Source organism: Nelusetta ayraudi, unplaced genomic scaffold (genome assembly GCF_046127955.1).
Source record: "Nelusetta ayraudi isolate G7.1 ecotype Tasmania unplaced genomic scaffold, CSIRO-AGI_Nayr_v1 ptg000031l, whole genome shotgun sequence".
Taxonomy (NCBI): Eukaryota; Metazoa; Chordata; class Actinopteri; order Tetraodontiformes; family Monacanthidae; genus Nelusetta; species Nelusetta ayraudi.
This window is the reverse complement of record NW_027466081.1, coordinates 5,004,576-5,022,952: the sequence shown is the minus strand read 5'-3', so window position 1 is coordinate 5,022,952 and position 18,377 is coordinate 5,004,576. Positions and strand designations below refer to the sequence as shown.

General features: G+C 46.5%; 1 protein-coding gene across 2 annotated transcripts; it reads right to left on the bottom strand.

Moving 5' to 3' along the window:
- Positions 1-51: 51 nt before the first annotated feature.
- On the bottom strand, positions 52-17,924 carry fhip1b (FHF complex subunit HOOK interacting protein 1B). Of its 2 annotated transcripts, none has more exons than XM_076031015.1 (12): positions 17,584-17,924; positions 15,323-15,778; positions 13,041-13,445; positions 12,702-12,932; positions 11,366-11,611; positions 10,554-10,721; positions 10,082-10,161; positions 9,810-9,979; positions 7,484-8,857; positions 6,819-6,997; positions 5,963-6,125; positions 52-5,154 (listed from the first exon to the last, which is right to left on the bottom strand). In XM_076031015.1, the coding sequence occupies exons 2-12, from the start codon at positions 15,449-15,451 to the stop codon at positions 4,838-4,840; spliced, it is 3,462 nt and encodes a 1,153-aa protein (XP_075887130.1). In that variant the 5' UTR covers positions 15,452-15,778; positions 17,584-17,924; the 3' UTR covers positions 52-4,837. The 2 variants fall into 2 exon arrangements, with proteins under 2 accessions (XP_075887130.1, XP_075887131.1); XM_076031016.1 differs by having other exon boundaries at positions 17,807-17,924.
- Between the last annotated feature and the right edge of the window lie 453 nt (positions 17,925-18,377).

The following is an 18,377-nucleotide window of genomic DNA, read 5'->3' as shown; positions in this document are numbered from 1 at the left end:
GAGTCATTTCGTTGCAGAAGACCAGGAAATAAGACACGAGGACAAGGGTAATATTGCTAGGCAAAGAATTTATAAATTAATAAAAACATTCCCTTTGTAGTGTTCTGACAGTTTTTCCCACACTAGATGAAGATTTTCAAAATATAGAAAAATATTTCTGACACACATTCATCATTACATTTTAAGCATGATTTTGTCCTGTTGGTCATTTCACATACCTCTGCATGTTTGACACATTGCTTTTTACAGTATTTACACATTAAATCGACATTTTTCCTTTCAGCTTCACCAAGGGGACACCAGGCTGTGTGTTGCATAGATCACAGGGGAGAAACCATGAGTGAAGACTAAATAAAAGGACTAAGAAGATGCTGTACATCCCTTGATAGGCATCACAAATCAACACTTGGAAAAAAAAAAAAAAAAAAAAATCTGAATTCAAAATGGCACAAATGTGAAAGAGAAATCAGGTTTGTAAAAAGAAAATTCAAAGCATTAAATGGCAAAAGTAGCCAAAATGTTGTCAGTTATTCCCATACAAAAAATAAATCGCATAATAAATCAAGGTCTGTGCATTCTCAGCTAAAAATGGGTTTCAAAAAGTTCCTCTTCAACCACATGTTGCGTTGCGAGGGTGGCAACAAAAGGGGGCGTGTTGCAATTGAAGTTCAAACCGCACCGACAGTGACAGCTGAACGACTGATGGCTGCATGTAAAGTTACACACGCGCACGCACACACACAGTAGCCAACACAAATTGGTCTCAGCCCAAACTACACAAACAATTTGAAGGGCGTGAAAATTCCTTGATGGATTAATTGTAGTGTTCAAGTGTGTGGGAAACAAAAAATAAACAACAGTTCTAATATTAATGCTGGAAAGGAGAAACATTTCTTCATAGAATTTTAGCTCATCATTTAACACTTTCTTTGTCAGTTAGGAAAATGAACTTGGTTCAAGAAGATTAAGAGTGTGAGCTGAGATGGTTTTCTTTCTTTTTTTACACTGAAGCTGCTAAAAACTAATGCCTTTTATTAACGCAAGGAGTTAAAATCAGTATCTTTTAAATTTTGCCTCCCTGACTATAATCCCCGCTGATGTCAGGCCACTTCACCAGAGGAAGACGATTGACATTTTCAGAAAAGTCATTGCTGCACCCTTTTTAAAATGTGTATTCCTCTGTTTTTTCAATCTATCAGTCTTGCAAAAAATAAAAAAAATCAATCCCTATTCGATTAATTAACAAAGATTTTGGTAGGAAACAGTCCCTCATAAGAACCAAATGGCCAAATGTCTTATTTAAAAATAAAACACTATTTAAAAAAAAAAAAAAAAATACAAACAATAAAAATTAAACGTACACATTTGTTAAGATCGAACATGGGGAAAATGTCAACATTATTTTGAAAGTCCCTTTTCATTACTTGAAACTGACTGAAACATTGCAAAGGTGTCAACTCCTCTAGGATGAGTCGGGTTTATATGAGATTGGTTTGTCACAGGTGTGGATTTCTGCTCTGTAATCTCGCTCGCTTATGAATTCTTATGATAAACTATGAATGTCAACAATACTGCAGCTCAATAACTGCATGGATTACATTTTTTTTTTCAAAGTTTACTGTCCCTTTCTCTAACCCTCTTGCACTTGGCTGTCAAAAGTCACTCGGCAAACTGCATTGGCACCTTTTCTGTGAATACGCAAGAGCACTAGCAACATGTAAAAAGTGCTACATACTGCATATCACGCATGTAACTGCCTTTAGATTGTGTGCCATAAAGGGGACCATGATTGAACAGAAACAGAGGGGATTCCAGAGTCTGTCGCAGATTCTTTGGTGTCCATGTACGTATCAGAGAAGAAGAAAAAGTACAGGGTGACAGACAGAAAGCACATGAGATGTTGTATAGGTTATCATCACATGAAAAACTATTTTAAAAAATAATAATTCGGTGGTTGTTTGAAACCAAACAGTTGAGTTTTACAGACCGAAGTCAAACTTCCCAGACAAGGGCCCTACATAAAAATTATATAATTCAATCATAGATGGTCTGATTGGTATGACAAAGATTTCTATCAAAACAATTCACAAAACTCGAACCCTTCCTTTGTCGTTTTGGTTTTCCCCGCCCCTTTAATAGGAGGACCTCTTTCCAGAAATTGTGCATTTTAGGTCTCATTTAGAGTTGGGAGAAAGTCCCTTTTGGCATGGAAGGTAAAAATAGACCTGCATGCTGTCAAAATCAACAGTGAACACCTCGTTCACAGCACAATAGCAACATCTTGGGCCTTGTGTGGAAAGTATGTGGATATTTTTTTTTAAAATAATTTTTGGCTAAGGGGGAAAAAAAAGTTTAATCTTGTCATTGTGCAACCACATTACGCCAATTGTCATTAGATGTCAAGTACACATCAGGCCAAGAGGTGGCAATATAACCTCTAGGCCTGATATGACCAGACAGAAGCCTGAAGGGAAACAGCCTAAGGAAAAAATGGCTACAGAAGAACCACAAAAGCGCAGCGCAAGGAGGGCGTCAATAAAGTTGGTTACTTATGACTATTAAACAGGAACAGAGTTAATTAAAAAAAAAAAAAAAAAAAAGGGTTGGGGGGTAGAAGATGTGACGTCAAATAACTTGGAAGGACTTCCCCGAATGCGCAAGTCTGTACGTGATTAGAAATATATATATTTGCGTGTACTCTAGATAGCAGGCAGAACCAGCGATATTTGTTTAAAAATAAAAAAAATAAAAAAAATTAATAATAATAAAATAAAATAAAATACGCACGATCTTCCGAATCCTGCAGTTTTGACGTCTGGGTTCAGCCCACACTCAACACAACTAAAACACGATCCCTTGGCGGAAGCTGCTCCTCTACTGATACAAGGATGCGAGGGGAAACATTCGGTGCAGGAACATATTGCTGTTGATCTCCGCAGCCACCTGCCCGACTCCCCTCCCACCACGACCCGCCGCAATGGAAGCTAATTGAAGCGCTATCGTACAAACCTAAGAAGAAAAAGACTCGACGTAACGTGATCACTACCGTACTTATAAACCTGCCCTAAAGTGGCATGCAAAAGTCTCTTCAACTATCTTAAAAAACAGTGGAGTGTTATGAAATGTCTCTAAAAAACTCCATAGAAAAGTGATTCGGAGAGGTGATGAGGTTCTACATCCAAAAACTATGGCTTTTTATAAGATTACGAAAAATGGGCAGCCTTTCTAAAAACGGGGAGCGGTCTCGACTCTCGGGGGAGTGGTAGTGGGGGGGGGGGATGGCAAGACTTTTCGGAAGCTAACCGCTTCTCAGAGTTCGGGGAGCATTGGCTAGTATGTGCTACGTTGGCAAAGCAACCGTTATGTTAAAAATGTTAAAGGATTCCAGTCACACCGTCTTCATTTTACACGTCCTCCAGTTCCCAATGTACGAATCACTTTTCCTCCCGTCTTCACAGGGAGGAAATTAACATTTATATGGACACTGTGGACTTCGAAATTAGACACAACTGCGTGAAGAAAAAAATAATGTATTAAACGTTAATCCCTACAGGGTAACAAGGTAAAACTCTCTCTTGGCAAAGTCTTAAATACTGTGTGGCTCCATTCAATCAAAAAAAAAAATTAAACAATAAAATAAAAGACTGGCACTTTCTCCTCCATTTCCCCAGACAGACACACACACACCCGCGCGCACACACACACTTTGTACCGAAAAGAAGCTAATTTGGTGTTAGCATCTCATAGCAAAAAAAGAAAAAGAATAATTATAATAATAAAATGAAGTAAAATTAGCAGCATGGTAAGTCCCAAATTGAAGTTTGGCCTGTCTCACACTGAGAGACAAAAAAAGGAGAGAGTATCTTACAAGCTACCCTCTCTGCGTCAGTCAACGCCTCACGAAGAGGCCACCCCAACCCCGTGCAACCGTAAGTTCAAAGTAAACGAAAAAACCACAGCTGAAGCTCCCGGAAAAACAAACAAACAAACAAAAAAACTTCCTTCCCTTGTAGCCTTCACTGTTTCGCTGGCTCTTCCCAGATTGTACGAAACAAAATGACACATGAAAAGAGGGGGAGGGAGTGCGAGAGCCTCGCTGTGGTTTCGAACATTGTTTGCCACCTGGCGCCATTCAATCAAATCGACCACTTGGTCGCGCCCGCTCCCACACGCCAATGATGATGATGATGATGATGATGATGATGATATGTCTAGAAAGGAACGGTGCAAATGTAAAAACGGACACTTCTGAAAAAGAACACGTTGATGCTTTCCAGGGCTGACGGCTCATCTCCGCGGCTATTAAAACAAATGCCTCAAATGTATATAGGTACCAGTTTGAAGCTGATGGACCGACTTTTTTTTTTCGTATTTCCCGCTGAGCAGTTTTTTGGTGTCGTAACTTCTTTGAGGATGAATCCTGCTGCTCTGTAATGTCCTGAACCTGACTTAAAAAGCTAAAAACGGAAAAGAAGAACAAAAGGCTGGACTAGCACCACAATGTGCACCCTATTCCCTCTATGTGTGGCTCTACTGCGTCACCGTGCTATACCGTGGTGCAGTGCGGAAGGTGTCTGTACAAGTTCTCCCATGTCGAGCGTTCGCCAACGTCTCTCTGTTTGTCCGTGTATAGAATCTAGTTATAATACATGATATGCACAAGATCAAGTTTACAGATGTGAAGAATTCTTCCAGTCCTGCAGGTTTGACTTTCAGAATTTTGGTTTAAAAAAACAAAATGTTCTTTTAACCTTCGGGTCTGTGCCTTCGCACGAGCCTTTCCTGTCGTCCCCACGCGATGGGTGGAGGGGTGGCAGGGTGGCGAGGCGCTGGCCGTCTACTCCTCCACGCCTTGGCCGCGAGGGAAAGGCAGGCTGACGGCGTGCTCCTGCGCCAGGGCTGCCAGCTCTTTGAGGAACTCACAGAAGATGACGGCGCAGTACACGGCGTTCTTCACCCGCAGCGCCTCGGCTTGCTTCTCCAGGCCGGAGGCCCCGCCCCCGCCCCCGCCGCTGCCTCTGAAGAGCGCGCTGTGCAGCGAATGGCTGCCATCCCGCACGTGCGCGAGGGCCAGCTGGGCGGCGTTCCGGGCCCGGGTCGGGCTGTTGGTGTGGCGGAGGATCAGGTCTCCGAGGGATGGCTTGCGGCTCTTGACTGGAATTGGAAATGTGTGAATGAGTGATAACAGTTCCAATAAGAATGCAGCGGCTGCAGTTACTCTATTACTCTATTTCTGTACTTACTTCTCCTGCAGTTGGGTCACAAAAGTCAATTCATCAATAAAACGAGTCTCTCTTGTCAGTGAGTCAGAAAGTCCATGCTTTCTCCACTTTTTTTTTTTTTCTTTTGAAAGTGTTTTTACTTATTTTCGGTCTGAACTCAAATCAGTTTTCCAATCCAGTGTGTCAGTATTATCACACACCGCTAGAACTCAACACATGATATACGGGTGGGCAAACTTTTTGACTGGTGGGGCCACAATGGGTTCTAAAACTTGACAGAGGGGCCGGAGCAGCAGCCGATGGACGAAGTGCTTTGGCGACCCACCTCGTAGGACACAAACATATATCATCATGGGATACTGTATGTAGAAAATGTGCTTTAATGTCTATTGAAAATGAACAAAACTTTACAACAAAATATCTGTCTTTGAAGCCTTTGCTATTTAGCTCTTTATTTAAATGACTCTTAAAACACTAGAGAGACACGAGAAAAATTGCTGAAACACAGCTTACAGTACTTACTATTAATATCAATAATAATAGGTCGGCTTAAACGGGTCGGATTAAAACTCTTAAAGGACCACTTTTTGCCCCCTGGCCATAGTTTAACCATGCCTGCTCTAACATGACGGTCTAATCATGTCGTGATCGATTTATGCCAGTTTATTATACAGATTTGGGGATTAAAATAAACTCAGTGAAGCATTTCCCGCCTCCTTAAACTCTGGTTGCATCCTCACCGAGCGAGTCGGAGCGCCGCAGTGGGGGGACGCCTGCTGGAGTGTCGGTCCAGTCCACTTTGCCTCGGGCCACTAAGTACTGCTGCGCCTTTCTCAACATGGCTGGGAAATCCTCGTGGGAAGCTGCGAACGCCTCGATGCGGTTCTTGATGGAGCCGAGGACCTGAGAGGAGCCGAGATTTTTTTTTAATTTATTTTTTTTTAGTCAAGTTGGTTGATCTTAGGAAATGTAAATTCCCACCCCACAAAAAAAATTAACATCATTGCTGGAATTTTAAGTAGGGCAACTGTTTTCAAATGCTCTCCTAGCCGGAAAATTCATCGGAGGGCAGCATTTTTACTTGAAATTAATTTTTGCGGAGCAATACTCAAAACCATTTCACCTTGCAATCGCAATTTTACATCTGAAAATTACCTGCTTTTTTTGCCAAGTGAAAAATAGATTCTGTTAAGCTGCTAAGGTGAAAATTAATTTCAGTTGGATCTGAAGATCATCGGAACAATCGGCTCATTTTTACTTTATCATACAGCAGTGAGTTTTTGAGTAGTTTCCTAATCAAACCAGTCTGAGTAGATATTTCTCCTGCTTCCTCTAACGAGAGGAACTGCAACTGAATATCTCAGACAGAAGTGGAAAATTACTAATAACATTGTGAATATTCATTAAGGCCCTGATGCTTCTGGAAGCAATGCTAGCGCAGAAGTGAAGTGGGCAGAAAAAGATCCACAACGGCCAAAACAACAGAAAACTAAAGACCCCCCCCCACTCAGGATGCTAAACTCACTTTTGACCTGTCAAGTCCACCTGGAAGCCGACTTTCACTCACTGTGCCACGTTCTGAACGGAGCTCTGTACCTGAATGAGGGACTTGACGCTGGGCTGGAAGACCATGTTGGTGTTGAGCAGGAAGGAGCGCAGGAGGGGCTGAGGGTAGCAGGCCAGCTGGGCCACGATGCCCGTGAGCAGGATGTTGACGTACAGCGAGTTTTGGAGCATGTTCTCCAGCTTGGCGAACAGGACCACGACGAACGGACCTTGACGGGAAGAGAAGGAGGGATCGGCGAATGAGAGGCACGAACAGACAGATACCGGAGTCGTCCAGGTCCAAAAGGGTGATTTATTGTAAAAGAAGTAGGCAGCAAGAGGCTTCTTATCCTGAAAATTTGTTCTGAAAAATCCACCACTTGTGATGTCACAGAGGGCACAAGTTTCAGGTTAACCACAAAACCTGCTGTCTCTGCTCTAAGACCACAGAGTATTGGTCACTTTCCAATGATGTGGAAAGTCAAACAAAGCATCAGATTCTGCAGAAAAACTAGAGTGAACCTCTCGGCAGGCGGCAGGCGGTAGGCTGTAAACAGAGGGCTAAATAAGCTGTTGTTGCAACAGTGCAAGATGACTCCACTGGAGTTTGAGATTTAAAAAAAGTAAGATACAAACCACTTGATATACTTAGACTATCTAAAAATGTTCAACCTTTTGGATTAAAAGACTTGGCCACAGTTGCCACTGTGTCTCACCTGTGTATGGCTGAGTGGCCGGCTGATTCAGGGGTCTGGCAGGGCTACACAGGCCGACCGCGGCCCCTTCTCCCTTCATCTCGCCGGTCTGCTTCGCCTCCTGCTGCTGCTGCTGCTGCTGCTGCTGCTGCTGCTGCTGCTCCTCCTCCTGCCGCTCAGCCAGCGGCAGCTCCCCGACGCCGTCCTCCTGCAGGCTGGCCCCCCTGCCGCGCTCCTTCACCCGGTCCTCCAGCTCCCTCAGCTCCTGCGTGAAGGCCTCTATGCTGATGCCCTGGCCGTTGGACTCGGCGCCGAGCTGCGGCTCCCCGGGCACCTGCTCCAGCAGCTCCTGGATGAGGCTCTCGACGGACTGGTGCGGCTGGCTGGCCTCTGGAAGATCGGCGGACGCCGCGAGTGCGTTTGAGGTGTTGTTGGTCGGCTGTTTGGCGTCGGAGCTGGCGGAGGGCGCCTGGGCGGAGCGACTGGACTGTGCATCGTTGGTGTCAATACTGCCGAACGCGGGCTGGGGTAGCGGCGGAGCGCGGGCGACGAGGGACCCGTTCTGATTGGCGTTCTCGTCCAGGTCCCGCTTCACCTTCTTCACCTCCAGCTCTCTGTCCCGATTGTCCGAGCACCCGTCGCCCTGCGTCCCGTTGTACATCACCTGGTACGTGGCAGTGTTGGAGGACGTCGAATTGTGAAGGGCTGAGGACGCAGCCGGGTGGGACGCCAGCGACGGGGTACCCGAGGACGAGGAGGTGACGGCGGTGCAATGAGGGCCCGGCTTCGGGAGGAGCTCCTCCCTCTGCAGGCTGCGCTTCTTGGAGCGCGGAGTGAGGCTGATGCAGCTGTTTTTGCCGATGGTGACGTCCCACTCGCCGCTGTCGCGCTCCGAGCTGCTCCACTCGGAGCGCGCGGCGGCCACCACCGCCGCCCTACGCTGGCCCGGAGGAGTGCCGTTGCTCCCGGCCTGGTGGTGCAGGGAGAAGTGCTCCGGGAACAGGGCCACGGAAGGGTTGGAGGTGGGCGGTGGCGGAGGCGGAGGGGCCGTGCTGGGGGAGGGGTTCTCGCCGTCGTAGGGCGCCGACCAATCGCAGCAGGCCCAGGAGCAGCGCTCGATGCCCCGCTGGGCGTCTCGCAGGTACTCCAGGTAGCCCGAGTCCCAGTCCAGACAGTCGGTGTAGGCCTGCTGGTGGTGCATGGGGCTTTCCGGTGACAGCGGGTGAGCGCCCGAGTGAGGCGGCTCCATGCCGGTGGGGGTAGCAGGGCCTCCTCCTCCTCCTCCTCCCCCTCCTGAGCCACTGCCAGTGCTCGGTTGGCGGATGAAGAAGGACAAGCGAGATGGAGTGCTGGGTCTGGGTGGGGCAGGGGACTCTGTGCCTGGACTGTTCAGTGCTGCAAAGAAACACAACACATCAAGGTGACATTCTAAAAGATAAGAAAAGAGAAAAGTTGTATGAAATTGTTTGCTCCATTTTTCAAAATTATCATGCTAAAACCACTGTCCCTTTATGATGTCACAAAGGGTCTTTGGTCATTGATAACGCCTGCAGCCTCAAGGTCCTCACACACCGGGCAATAGACAAAGCGACGCGAATAAACGACGCGGAAATGCAAATTTTTCGCCTGCTAATTTTTTTCGTGTACACAACTAGCGCGAAGCAAATAAAGTTTGGCGCTCTTTCTTTCGCACTGAAGGAGAAACAATGGAGTCAACTACATCCTCAAGTGATGATGTCCTGGTGATGGTTGAATTAAAAAAAGGAAAAGGATAGAAGTCTTTGGGTACAGCCAATATTGTTCTTGAGAGAGGAAATTGGCGAGTTCAACACGACTCAAATTTGACGCATTGAAAATTTGCCAGTGCTTTAGAATGTCCGTCAGACAATTTGAAAGACTAATCCGTCAACTGGCTCCACGTTTACAGAGGAAGAGAACAAATTACAGAGAGCCGACTGTTCCGGAACGGCGGCTAATTACATGAGGTAAAGTCAGCACTTCATCGACATACCAACATTATTTTGATTGGTCAGAGGTCCAGCCGTTCACCTTTTTTCGCCTCTGCAAAATTCGATACTAGGGTGAAAAAATAACAGCCGCTTTTTCGCTCCGTGAAAATTTGCTGTTGTGTGGAAGGTTGCATTAACTTCAAAAGGTTTTTTTTTTTTTTTTTTTTTTTTAAAAAGCAAATTATTAGCCTCCCAAATTTGCTACCAGTGTGTAAGGACCTTCACCCTTTACACATTTAGGCTGAGGCTGCAGCCCTCTTGCATTCTATAGCTATTTAGAGTTTCGCGAGATTTGAAAACGGATACAAAACTGTCCGCCCTGAGTCGTCACCGCTCACCTTTGGCCCGGAACCCGCCGTCCTCGTCGCGGTCAGCAGCGGCCGCCGTGCACGTCCTGCAGCAATCTGGGATCAGCGACAGGAACTTGTCGGCCGACTTGCCGTATATGTCAGTCTCCCTGATTGCGCGACGCTGGCTCTGCATAACGTGAGTGCAGGGCAGCAGATACCTGGGGGCGAGACACACACACAACACGATTCAGAATCAGACGAGGCCAATTCAGTTTCCCTTGACGTGTGTTGCTGAGACAAGCAGAGGTGCACAAACCTACCTGAGAACGAGCTGCAGCATTACATCTTCACAATTCAGTGAGAGGAGAGTCTTAAAGAGGCTCAGGGACACCATGCAGAGCTGCAACACATGGGAAAAATATGGACACAAGTTAGTGGTTAATAAATGCTGATTTTTACGGGTATTTCTGGATCACCAGCTATTCCCAGTAGTGAGTAAAAGCACCTGCGAAATCAATGTTAAGTGGCTTTGTCGAGGTAAACTGCAAACAAACATCACAACAACAGTGAGGCAAACAACTCTCGACTCCCTCTGACCTCATTTCACAGCCGGGTCAGTTTAAACGCATCACATTTTACAACAACAAGCACGCAATGCGGTGCATCTGGACTATGTCGCAGCGATTTCACTCGGCTACATTTCCCGCTCGCTCGCTCGCCACCCACACAGCTGGGTTTATGCGAGGAGGGCAGGCGCTACGACGCAGCACATGTTTTTTTGTTTTTTCATACCCTGGAATTGCTGTTGATGCGCGTGAGCAGCGTGTCCAGGATGGTGTCGTTGTCGTGACGATGCAGCAGGATGAAGCGCAGGAAGGTTTTCAGGAGGGAGGTCTCCGACACGCTCCGCAGGAAAAGGTCCAGGTAGGCGGTGCTGGCGATCATCTCATCCACTGATGACTAAACACACACACACACAGGCGGAAATGATAAGAAACGACTGGACAGGGCAACAGGACAGCAACGGTAAATAACAGGGGTGGGAAAAAAATTAGATTTTTAGAATAATCGTGATTATGACATTGCCAATTAAGAATCGATTTTTTTTTTTTTTTTAATGAAGCCGGAACTGCAGCGTCGCACCGGACCATTTAAGGTGACGCACAGAGACACACGACCCAAACCAACTCATGAGGCGAGACACCGACACGCACGCCATTAAAGATGACTGAAAAAGCAAATTGATGGGTTCCCTCGGGATTTAAAGTCAGCATGAGGCGGCATTTTGGGTTTTATGAGGTTGCGGGGAAAAAGAAACCCGACAAAAGTCACACTGTTTGTAAGCTGTAAGCAAGATGTGTGACGCTACAAACAAATATTGTGATAAAAAAATTGTGATAAATCGCGATTCTCGATTAATCGCAATTAATTGCATCGTAGCCCTCTGAATCGGAATCAAATTGAATCGTCAGGTACCTAGTGATTCCCACCCCTAGCAACATCAAATCGGTCAATAGATCATAAAAAAAAAAAACAATTTATCCCACTACTTATTTTCTGGGACGCTGGAGTTGCGTCTTTCCCGCGTCGCACATTCGTCCCACCTTGTGCAACGCCGGGCCCATCACGGGTACGAGGAAACCGTTGTGGAGGTAGTCCAGCAGCTGGGACTGGACCAGCGGATGGGCGACCTGCACCACGGCGTTGCAGAACTCCAGGGAGTTCATGAACAGCACGAGCGACGACACGCCGATCCAGTCCTCGCGTCGCAGAGCGTGCCAGTCGTCTCCTCTGACCTCGATCTTCCTGGGCAGCGACGAGTAGAGGGCACTGAGGCCGGTCGCCAACACCTGGGGGGAGACGGGCAGGTTTCAGAGACACAGCTGGTTCCTGCGAGCCAGCCACTCATTCAGGCGTTGAAGTAGTTTATAGTTTAAAAAAAAGAGATATTTTCAAACAGGACAATAACAGGAAGGGAAATGATCTCAGTTCTCAGAGGAAATTGTGATGATCTATCTTCTTTATATGCTATTATCACATCTGCTTCTTGACGCAACTTAAAACATAACTAAATGTATTTGTTAGATTGGGAAATAAAAAAAACAAATCAGCTGTTTACTACCACCTTATGGCAGCTTGAAAGAACTACAATGCAATGGCTCATCCTCCAGAAATCACTTTTGTAGTACAAAGAAAATGCATCGAAATATCAAATTAGTCTACACTTGCCAAAACACAGGTCTACTTTTTAAAGCGCTGCGTTTCGCCTCACTATCCGAGACTCGTCCAATCGTAATCGTGCAGCAGCGGGCGAAGAGTGCTGACTACAGGAAGCTCTCTAAACTGAGACGGCGCTGAGAGGATGTAGATAAGGATGAGCAGCCGCTGAGTGCAGAGTCATGTCCTTCCCCTTCCATTATCGCGCATTAACATCACTCATGCATCAGAATCAGACGCCGCCGCACACGCGAAAAACACACTCCTCCATGCACACGCGCTCACTCCGAGCTGTCTCGTCCCCACCTTAAACCTTCTAGACCGGTGCTTCTCAACTGGTGGAGTCTGAGGACCCAAACTTATTCCAAAGCGCTCAAATTTTCCACAAAAATAAAAATGCTCATCCGCTTTCCATCATGTCGAGAAAAGAAATTCTTGAAATTGCTGAATTGAATTGCATGTCCTTCAAAACAGATGCCTGACATTTTCTATATAAAAATATATATATTCTAAAAACCCTGTAAAAAGCCACGACCCAACCAAAACAGCTCTGCGACCGCCTTTGGGGCCTCGACCCGCCAGTTGAGAAACGCTCACAAAAGTCTGTGTGCTTCAAAGCACAAATTTTAGAAGCACCTGTAAACGCACCCTTCACTCGACTCCCCTATGTATCAGAAAGAAACAACATGGCAGCGTGAGAGTGCATGAGGAATCAACACCCACCGGGCAGAAGTAAGAGTTCTCGGCGATGTAACGCGCCACCGACTCGTGGCTGGCGGAGGCCGACATGACCAGGAGCAGCGCGTCTCGGGCCTGCTGCCCGATGGCGCCGTCTCGGTGAATGAATGGCACAAGCAGGGAAAAGATCAGCAGGTTCGTGGAGCCCTGCTGGGCCGGCGCCGCCCGGAACAACATCTCCAGGACCACAGGCTGCCGGGCCATGGACACGCACACCTGTTGGGAGATACGCGTGGTGACTTTTAAAACCAAAATCCAAGTTTTTGCACTTTGAAAAAAAAAAAAAAACTTGCTCTGTGTTTGCCTGGGGTGAGGCGGCTCTACCTGGTTGAGCAGCAGAACCAGGCTGTTCTCCAGCGCTGGAGGACATCCCAGCTCCGAGTCGGCGCAAGCTGCCAGCAGCCTCAGCAGGGGGTGGAGGACGGCGTTGTGCTGCAGCACGGGCTGCTGCGACTGGCCAATGAGCATCTCGAAGAGCTTCAGCAGCGCCCCCTGGCTGTCTGGGTCCAGGCCACGGCGCAGGTGCCACTGGACCAGACGCTCCAGAATGTTCTCGGTGACCACCATGTCCAGTATGGGGCCCATGGGTTGCACGCCAGCGCCACCGTCTGGGCTGTCGGCGGGCCGCTCCTCGGCCAGCAGGCACAGCATCTGATCGGTGTTGTTGCGCACCGCCGTGAGGTCGTCGCTGGAGGACGACGGCTCGTGCTGCTCCAGCACCCAGGACACCTGAAGAGGAATCGGTATTTGGGTGTCTTATATTTCTGTGTTTGCTTGTGAATGTTGAAAATGTGATATGTGTTCCCACGGCGCCATTATTAATTTTTGTGTTATAGCATATTTCCACAAATCACATCAATATCCTCCTTGGTCCTCTGTTCAAAAATGAGAATATGATGGACCAACATTTTAAACTGCGACCAATTTTTTCTTTTTTTTCCCCCTTTGTATCTATTATTTTAGTAAATTATGCAACGTAAAAAAAGAATAATGTATTTAGAAGTGCAGCATTATGCTCAAATGTACAAGCACATATGTGTTTATATTAGACTAACTGTATTCTTACGCTGACTCAGGGAAACGCATGAGAATTCCAATGCACCTGTTTTAACCTGTTTTCAACTTGTACAAATGGCAATAGATCCCTAATCTAATCTAATGCAGTGAGCATTCTGAGAGAGCCACACCTGCTGCAGACTGACAAATATCAACCAGCCGGGCAGGTGCCTCTCCGCTACTTGAGGAAAGGCCTTAATCTCTTGTGGCCTGTGGTGTAAATATTCAAACCTGGACGGCTAATCATTCACTGACACATGTGACTGTTCTCCCTATCGCGTACTGTGAACATTTACTTTTTATTCAATCTGCGATCCAATGGAAAACAGACGAGGGAAATGACGCAGCAAATGCACTGCAACTCAGAAGTTGCAACAGGTGGCAGTTGCTAAACTACAGAAATTATGAAACGAAATCTGTTGACAAACTAATTCATTTTAAATTTTTTTAGAAGCAGCAGCAGCAGCAGCAGTTTCTGTTTTGTTCTTTTCATTTCCAGGCCTTTTCTTTAAGCCAGCGTTCACCCTAAGACAGCTGGGATGGGCTCCAGCAACCAGCGCGACCCTGAGGGCAGGAGGAGCGGTAATAGAAAGTGGATGGATGGATTTGGTAGAATAATAATAATGTCTATGAGAAAACTGTGTGTGTGTGTGTGTGTGTGGGGGGGGGCGGGGGGGACTAATTGTCTGCTGGGTCAGGCAGCCGTTTCAATCCATCTAGTTGCTTTTGTTTGGATGCTTAATACACTTAACCGGCTGTGGGGTGCAGATTTGCCACAGGGCAGTTTGGTACTGTGAGCACTGACACTACACAAAAAAACAAGGCGCACCCACGTCAAACAAATCATAATCCAGGCCGCTTCACGTGAAGGGTGCTGCGTGTGATTACGGCCTGTTCTCCAGCCACCGAGCATTTAATAAAGTGGCTTTTTATCGATGTTAAAACACAACACAATTTTAACGAAAATTGTGTATTTTCAGCTTCGTGCACCACTTTGAAAAAGAGGAGAGGTGGTAATGCCATGAAACCAAATACATGCTGTTATGTTCCAAAATGAAGGATAGTTGTTCTTCATTATGGACCCCAATGGAGCATCACTGTACAATGAATTATTCTGTATTTGAAAAAAATCAACGCATTTAGCACTTGGTGAATAGTCTCCTGCAAAAAACACTGTTTTACCAGCTGGTTTCTAGAACCTTGCATGTGGGCAAAAGGGGACAAAAGCGATGCGATCTCAGAGGGAGGAAGTGATACGTGACTGTTGGTGTTGTCACTAACGAGAGTGAGGTAGGAGCACCCTTTGCGACATCACAAAAAGGTGATTTCAAGATTGTTTTAGCGCAAACTTCCTGGAAAGTGGAGCTCAGTAAAGGATAAGGTTGTACTTGACATGAATTGGGATTTCATTGGAAGGCTGCAAAAAAGTTCATTTTGAATTAGATGGGACGTCTAAAGTCTCACTGAGTGTGCAGTCCATTTTTTTTTCTCCACAAAATGTATGATGTAAATGAATTAAAAAAAATAATTAGATAAAGTTTCTGGCTCACTTGTCTCCAGTGGTTCTCAAACACCATGAGGCAGGTTTCCGGGTCGGCAGTGCAGGGGCTGGAAGGGGCAGCGCTGCGTCCTGCCCGACTCCCAGGACCCCGCGGGTTCAGCCTGCTCAACCAACTCATACTGGAGCCCGGAGAGAGAGTTTCAAGGACGCAAGAACAGCAAGAGAAGGAGTTCCAGTGGAGGGAAAAGCTCAGAGCTGAGGCGAAACAGAGGACAGAGAAGGTGACGATGCCGTGGGGAGGCGGGGGACGAGGAGGATGAGGACGAGGAGGAGGAGGGGACGGGGGATGGGGGGATCCCAAAAAGAGAGGCGGAGGGGAGGAAGGTCGGCTGCGAACGTGCCGTCACTGCCAGTCAGTTAGAACGTGTGCGGCCCTGTCCTCCCTGCAGACCCTGTCATCCAGTCTGAAGCCAACTCCACTCCATAGCCAGTCAGGAGGGACGCTCTGCAACAAATGACAAAGAACATGAAATGAACACATGATCACTATCGTCCTCAACCCCCGCTAACTTTGATAAGAAACAGAATCTCCTTTAAAAGAAGTCGACTTTAAAGGCATAAAACAGACACACAAAAAAAATGTGTCTCTTTATTATTCAATAGAAACATTCTGTTGATTCCGCATAAGTTTCTTACTGTAAGTCCCCATTCCTTTCCTTGTGAACCTGTGGGAGTGTCCACCTTTATACCTCTCCCTCAAAGGAGGCGAGGAAAACATAACGCCACTCACAAATGATTAAACAGCTTGCGGCTGGTACATCCACGGCACTGAGGGAACGCGCAGTGTCGACTTAGGAATTCATTAAAAGCCTCAATTTAGAGGCAAAAAGCCTTTTAAAAAATCACGCAAACTCGACGCTCGACATAACCTGAACAGTTAACCTACAAATCACACGTCACAATTGGCACAAACGCTCGAGAAGAGTCGAGAATGCAGAGACACAAGCAGGTCACGAAGAGCATCATAAAAGAGTTCAAAGTTCAACTTCCAATTCTATTAAAGGAAAGCTACTCTCAGAGGGAGTTTGTCAAAGGTTGGCGATCGCACACAGGGTTTAGTCTCGACTGTCATTATCTCCCTCTCAAAGTGTGCAGGACAAACATGTAATCTGGGGTGAAAACGCTGTCCGGCCGCTTGCAGCTCCCAATAGCTTTCACAGTGACAGCTGTGCCCGTTTCCTGTTGAGTTTCTTCGCTATACAAACGTGTGTGTGTGTGTGTGTGTATGGGGGGGGGGAGCTGAAACACTTTGAGCAAAATTCAACCTTCAACCTTTTTTTTCCTTTTCTCCGCGTTTTAGTCACAAGATGGGTCACCCTTCCTCGAACATCTGAGTCACTGGCTAATCCTCATCCCACATGATCAACGGACATGGACACCCTTCCAATTTTACTGAGCTATTGTAAAAACTAATTTATCACCTCGCCAACCCACACAATGTCAACACACTAACACTCCGGTGTCATGGGTTTACATCTATAGCTTCCTTGATGCATAATTACAAACTTGAATAGACAATAAAAGGGAGCACCTTGTTTTGTTTTGTTTTTAAATTGGAAAATGATGACATTCAATCAACCACAACACTGCAGTGTCTTGCAAGTGCATATTTTATCTTTACTTGACGGGGTCAATTTTGAACCAAGTCGCGCGGAGAGTTTTTTTTTTTTTTTTTTACCACTAATTCCCCTACATTCAAACATGTCCCTTTTCATTTGATTTTCGACTTCAAGTTCAACGGGAAGCAAAGGGTTCCAAGCTGTCAAAAAAGTTCAGCTGATTTTCCAACGTTGACAAAAACACTGCTGACGACTCACTTTCGAATTCAGAAAGGTCTAAACAGAAACACGTAATTGCAGGGATCTTACCGATCAAAATCAAGAAATCACTGCAGTGTGTGAGGGGGGGGGGGTCGCTTGAATGAGGGTCCTCTCTGTTTGACAGGCGGTTAGCCCATCTCGCTCTGTCAAATGTCAAATCTCAAAATGTCAAATGTCTCAACATCACTTAATGCTCTGGGATCTGATCCCCTCTCTTCCCCCTCCATCCTGCCGATCCACATCTTCTATCAGCGCATCTGACATTAGAAGTAACCGCGGGGAAAACAACAATCAATGCGAGCCAGCGGCGGGGATGATGTAGCAACCTCGCATACGAGCCGAAGATAATTAGCTCGTTGGGGGATGTCAACAGTTAACGACGGCTGTTTGGGCGATAAAATTGCTGTGAGGGGATTCTTGGAGGACTTACCGTCAATATTTGTGGGAGTCTCAACGGTTGTACGTTTGCCGATTTCCACGGCTACCCTACTAGCTGCTGGCTAGTCGGTGATAGCCGCTGCGCTGCTAACGACTAGCCGCTAGCGAATTCCACAATGTCAGAGCTCTGAACGGGCGACAGGCGGTCGAGGAGCCCGGAGACGCCGGGCGAGCGGGGCAACACCGAGCCGAGGAAGCAAACGAATCAACCGCACCTTCATTCGGGCGGCTGAGCATCCTGTTAACAACGGGTAAACATCCCATTCGGTGATTTCTCAAGCACTCTTCCCTTTTGCGCAGCCATCTTACTCTGGCTCCTCCCACACGGGCTCTCTGACTCACACCCACAAGCGACGCAGCTCGACGTCTTTGGTGCTGCTGAACTTCCACTTCCACCAACTGCCTCCTGCACAGTATGTTGACACGGTTCTATTTTGGAAGGAGAAAAGGCGTGGGGAGGGGGGAAAAAAAGGAAAAAGAAACTGTTGATAAACAGAATGAGACATGGTCGACCATGTGACTTGGAGCGCATTATTTTGGTGGGAGGGGGGCGGTGCTGCGTTTACGCTGCGATCTATGGAGGGTTAAAAGCCCTCCTAAATATGCATCTTTTAAATTAATAAATAAATGTGTCGTCATTAAAAATGATCAACACAGAAATAAATAATTGTGTGCGGTTAAGTTATTAAAATATTGTTGTTTTTTTAACAACATACGCAAAACATTAACAACAAACAAAAATAAGTTAAACATATCATTTTATTTAGAATAATTATGTGTATTTTA

Bases quoted from the DNA above. Each gene is read 5' to 3' on its own strand.
- fhip1b (XM_076031015.1), bottom strand. From the start codon at position 15,451: ATGAGTTGGTTGAGCAGGCTGAACCCGCGGGGTCCTGGGAGTCGGGCA. The intron at 12,933-13,040 runs GTAGAGCCGCCT...ATCTCCCAACAG, and splicing joins TGGTTCTGCTGCTCAACCAG to GTGTGCGTGTCCATGGCCCG. The intron at 6,998-7,483 runs GTGAGACACAGT...CTTCCCGTCAAG, and splicing joins GGCCACTCAGCCATACACAG to GTCCGTTCGTCGTGGTCCTG.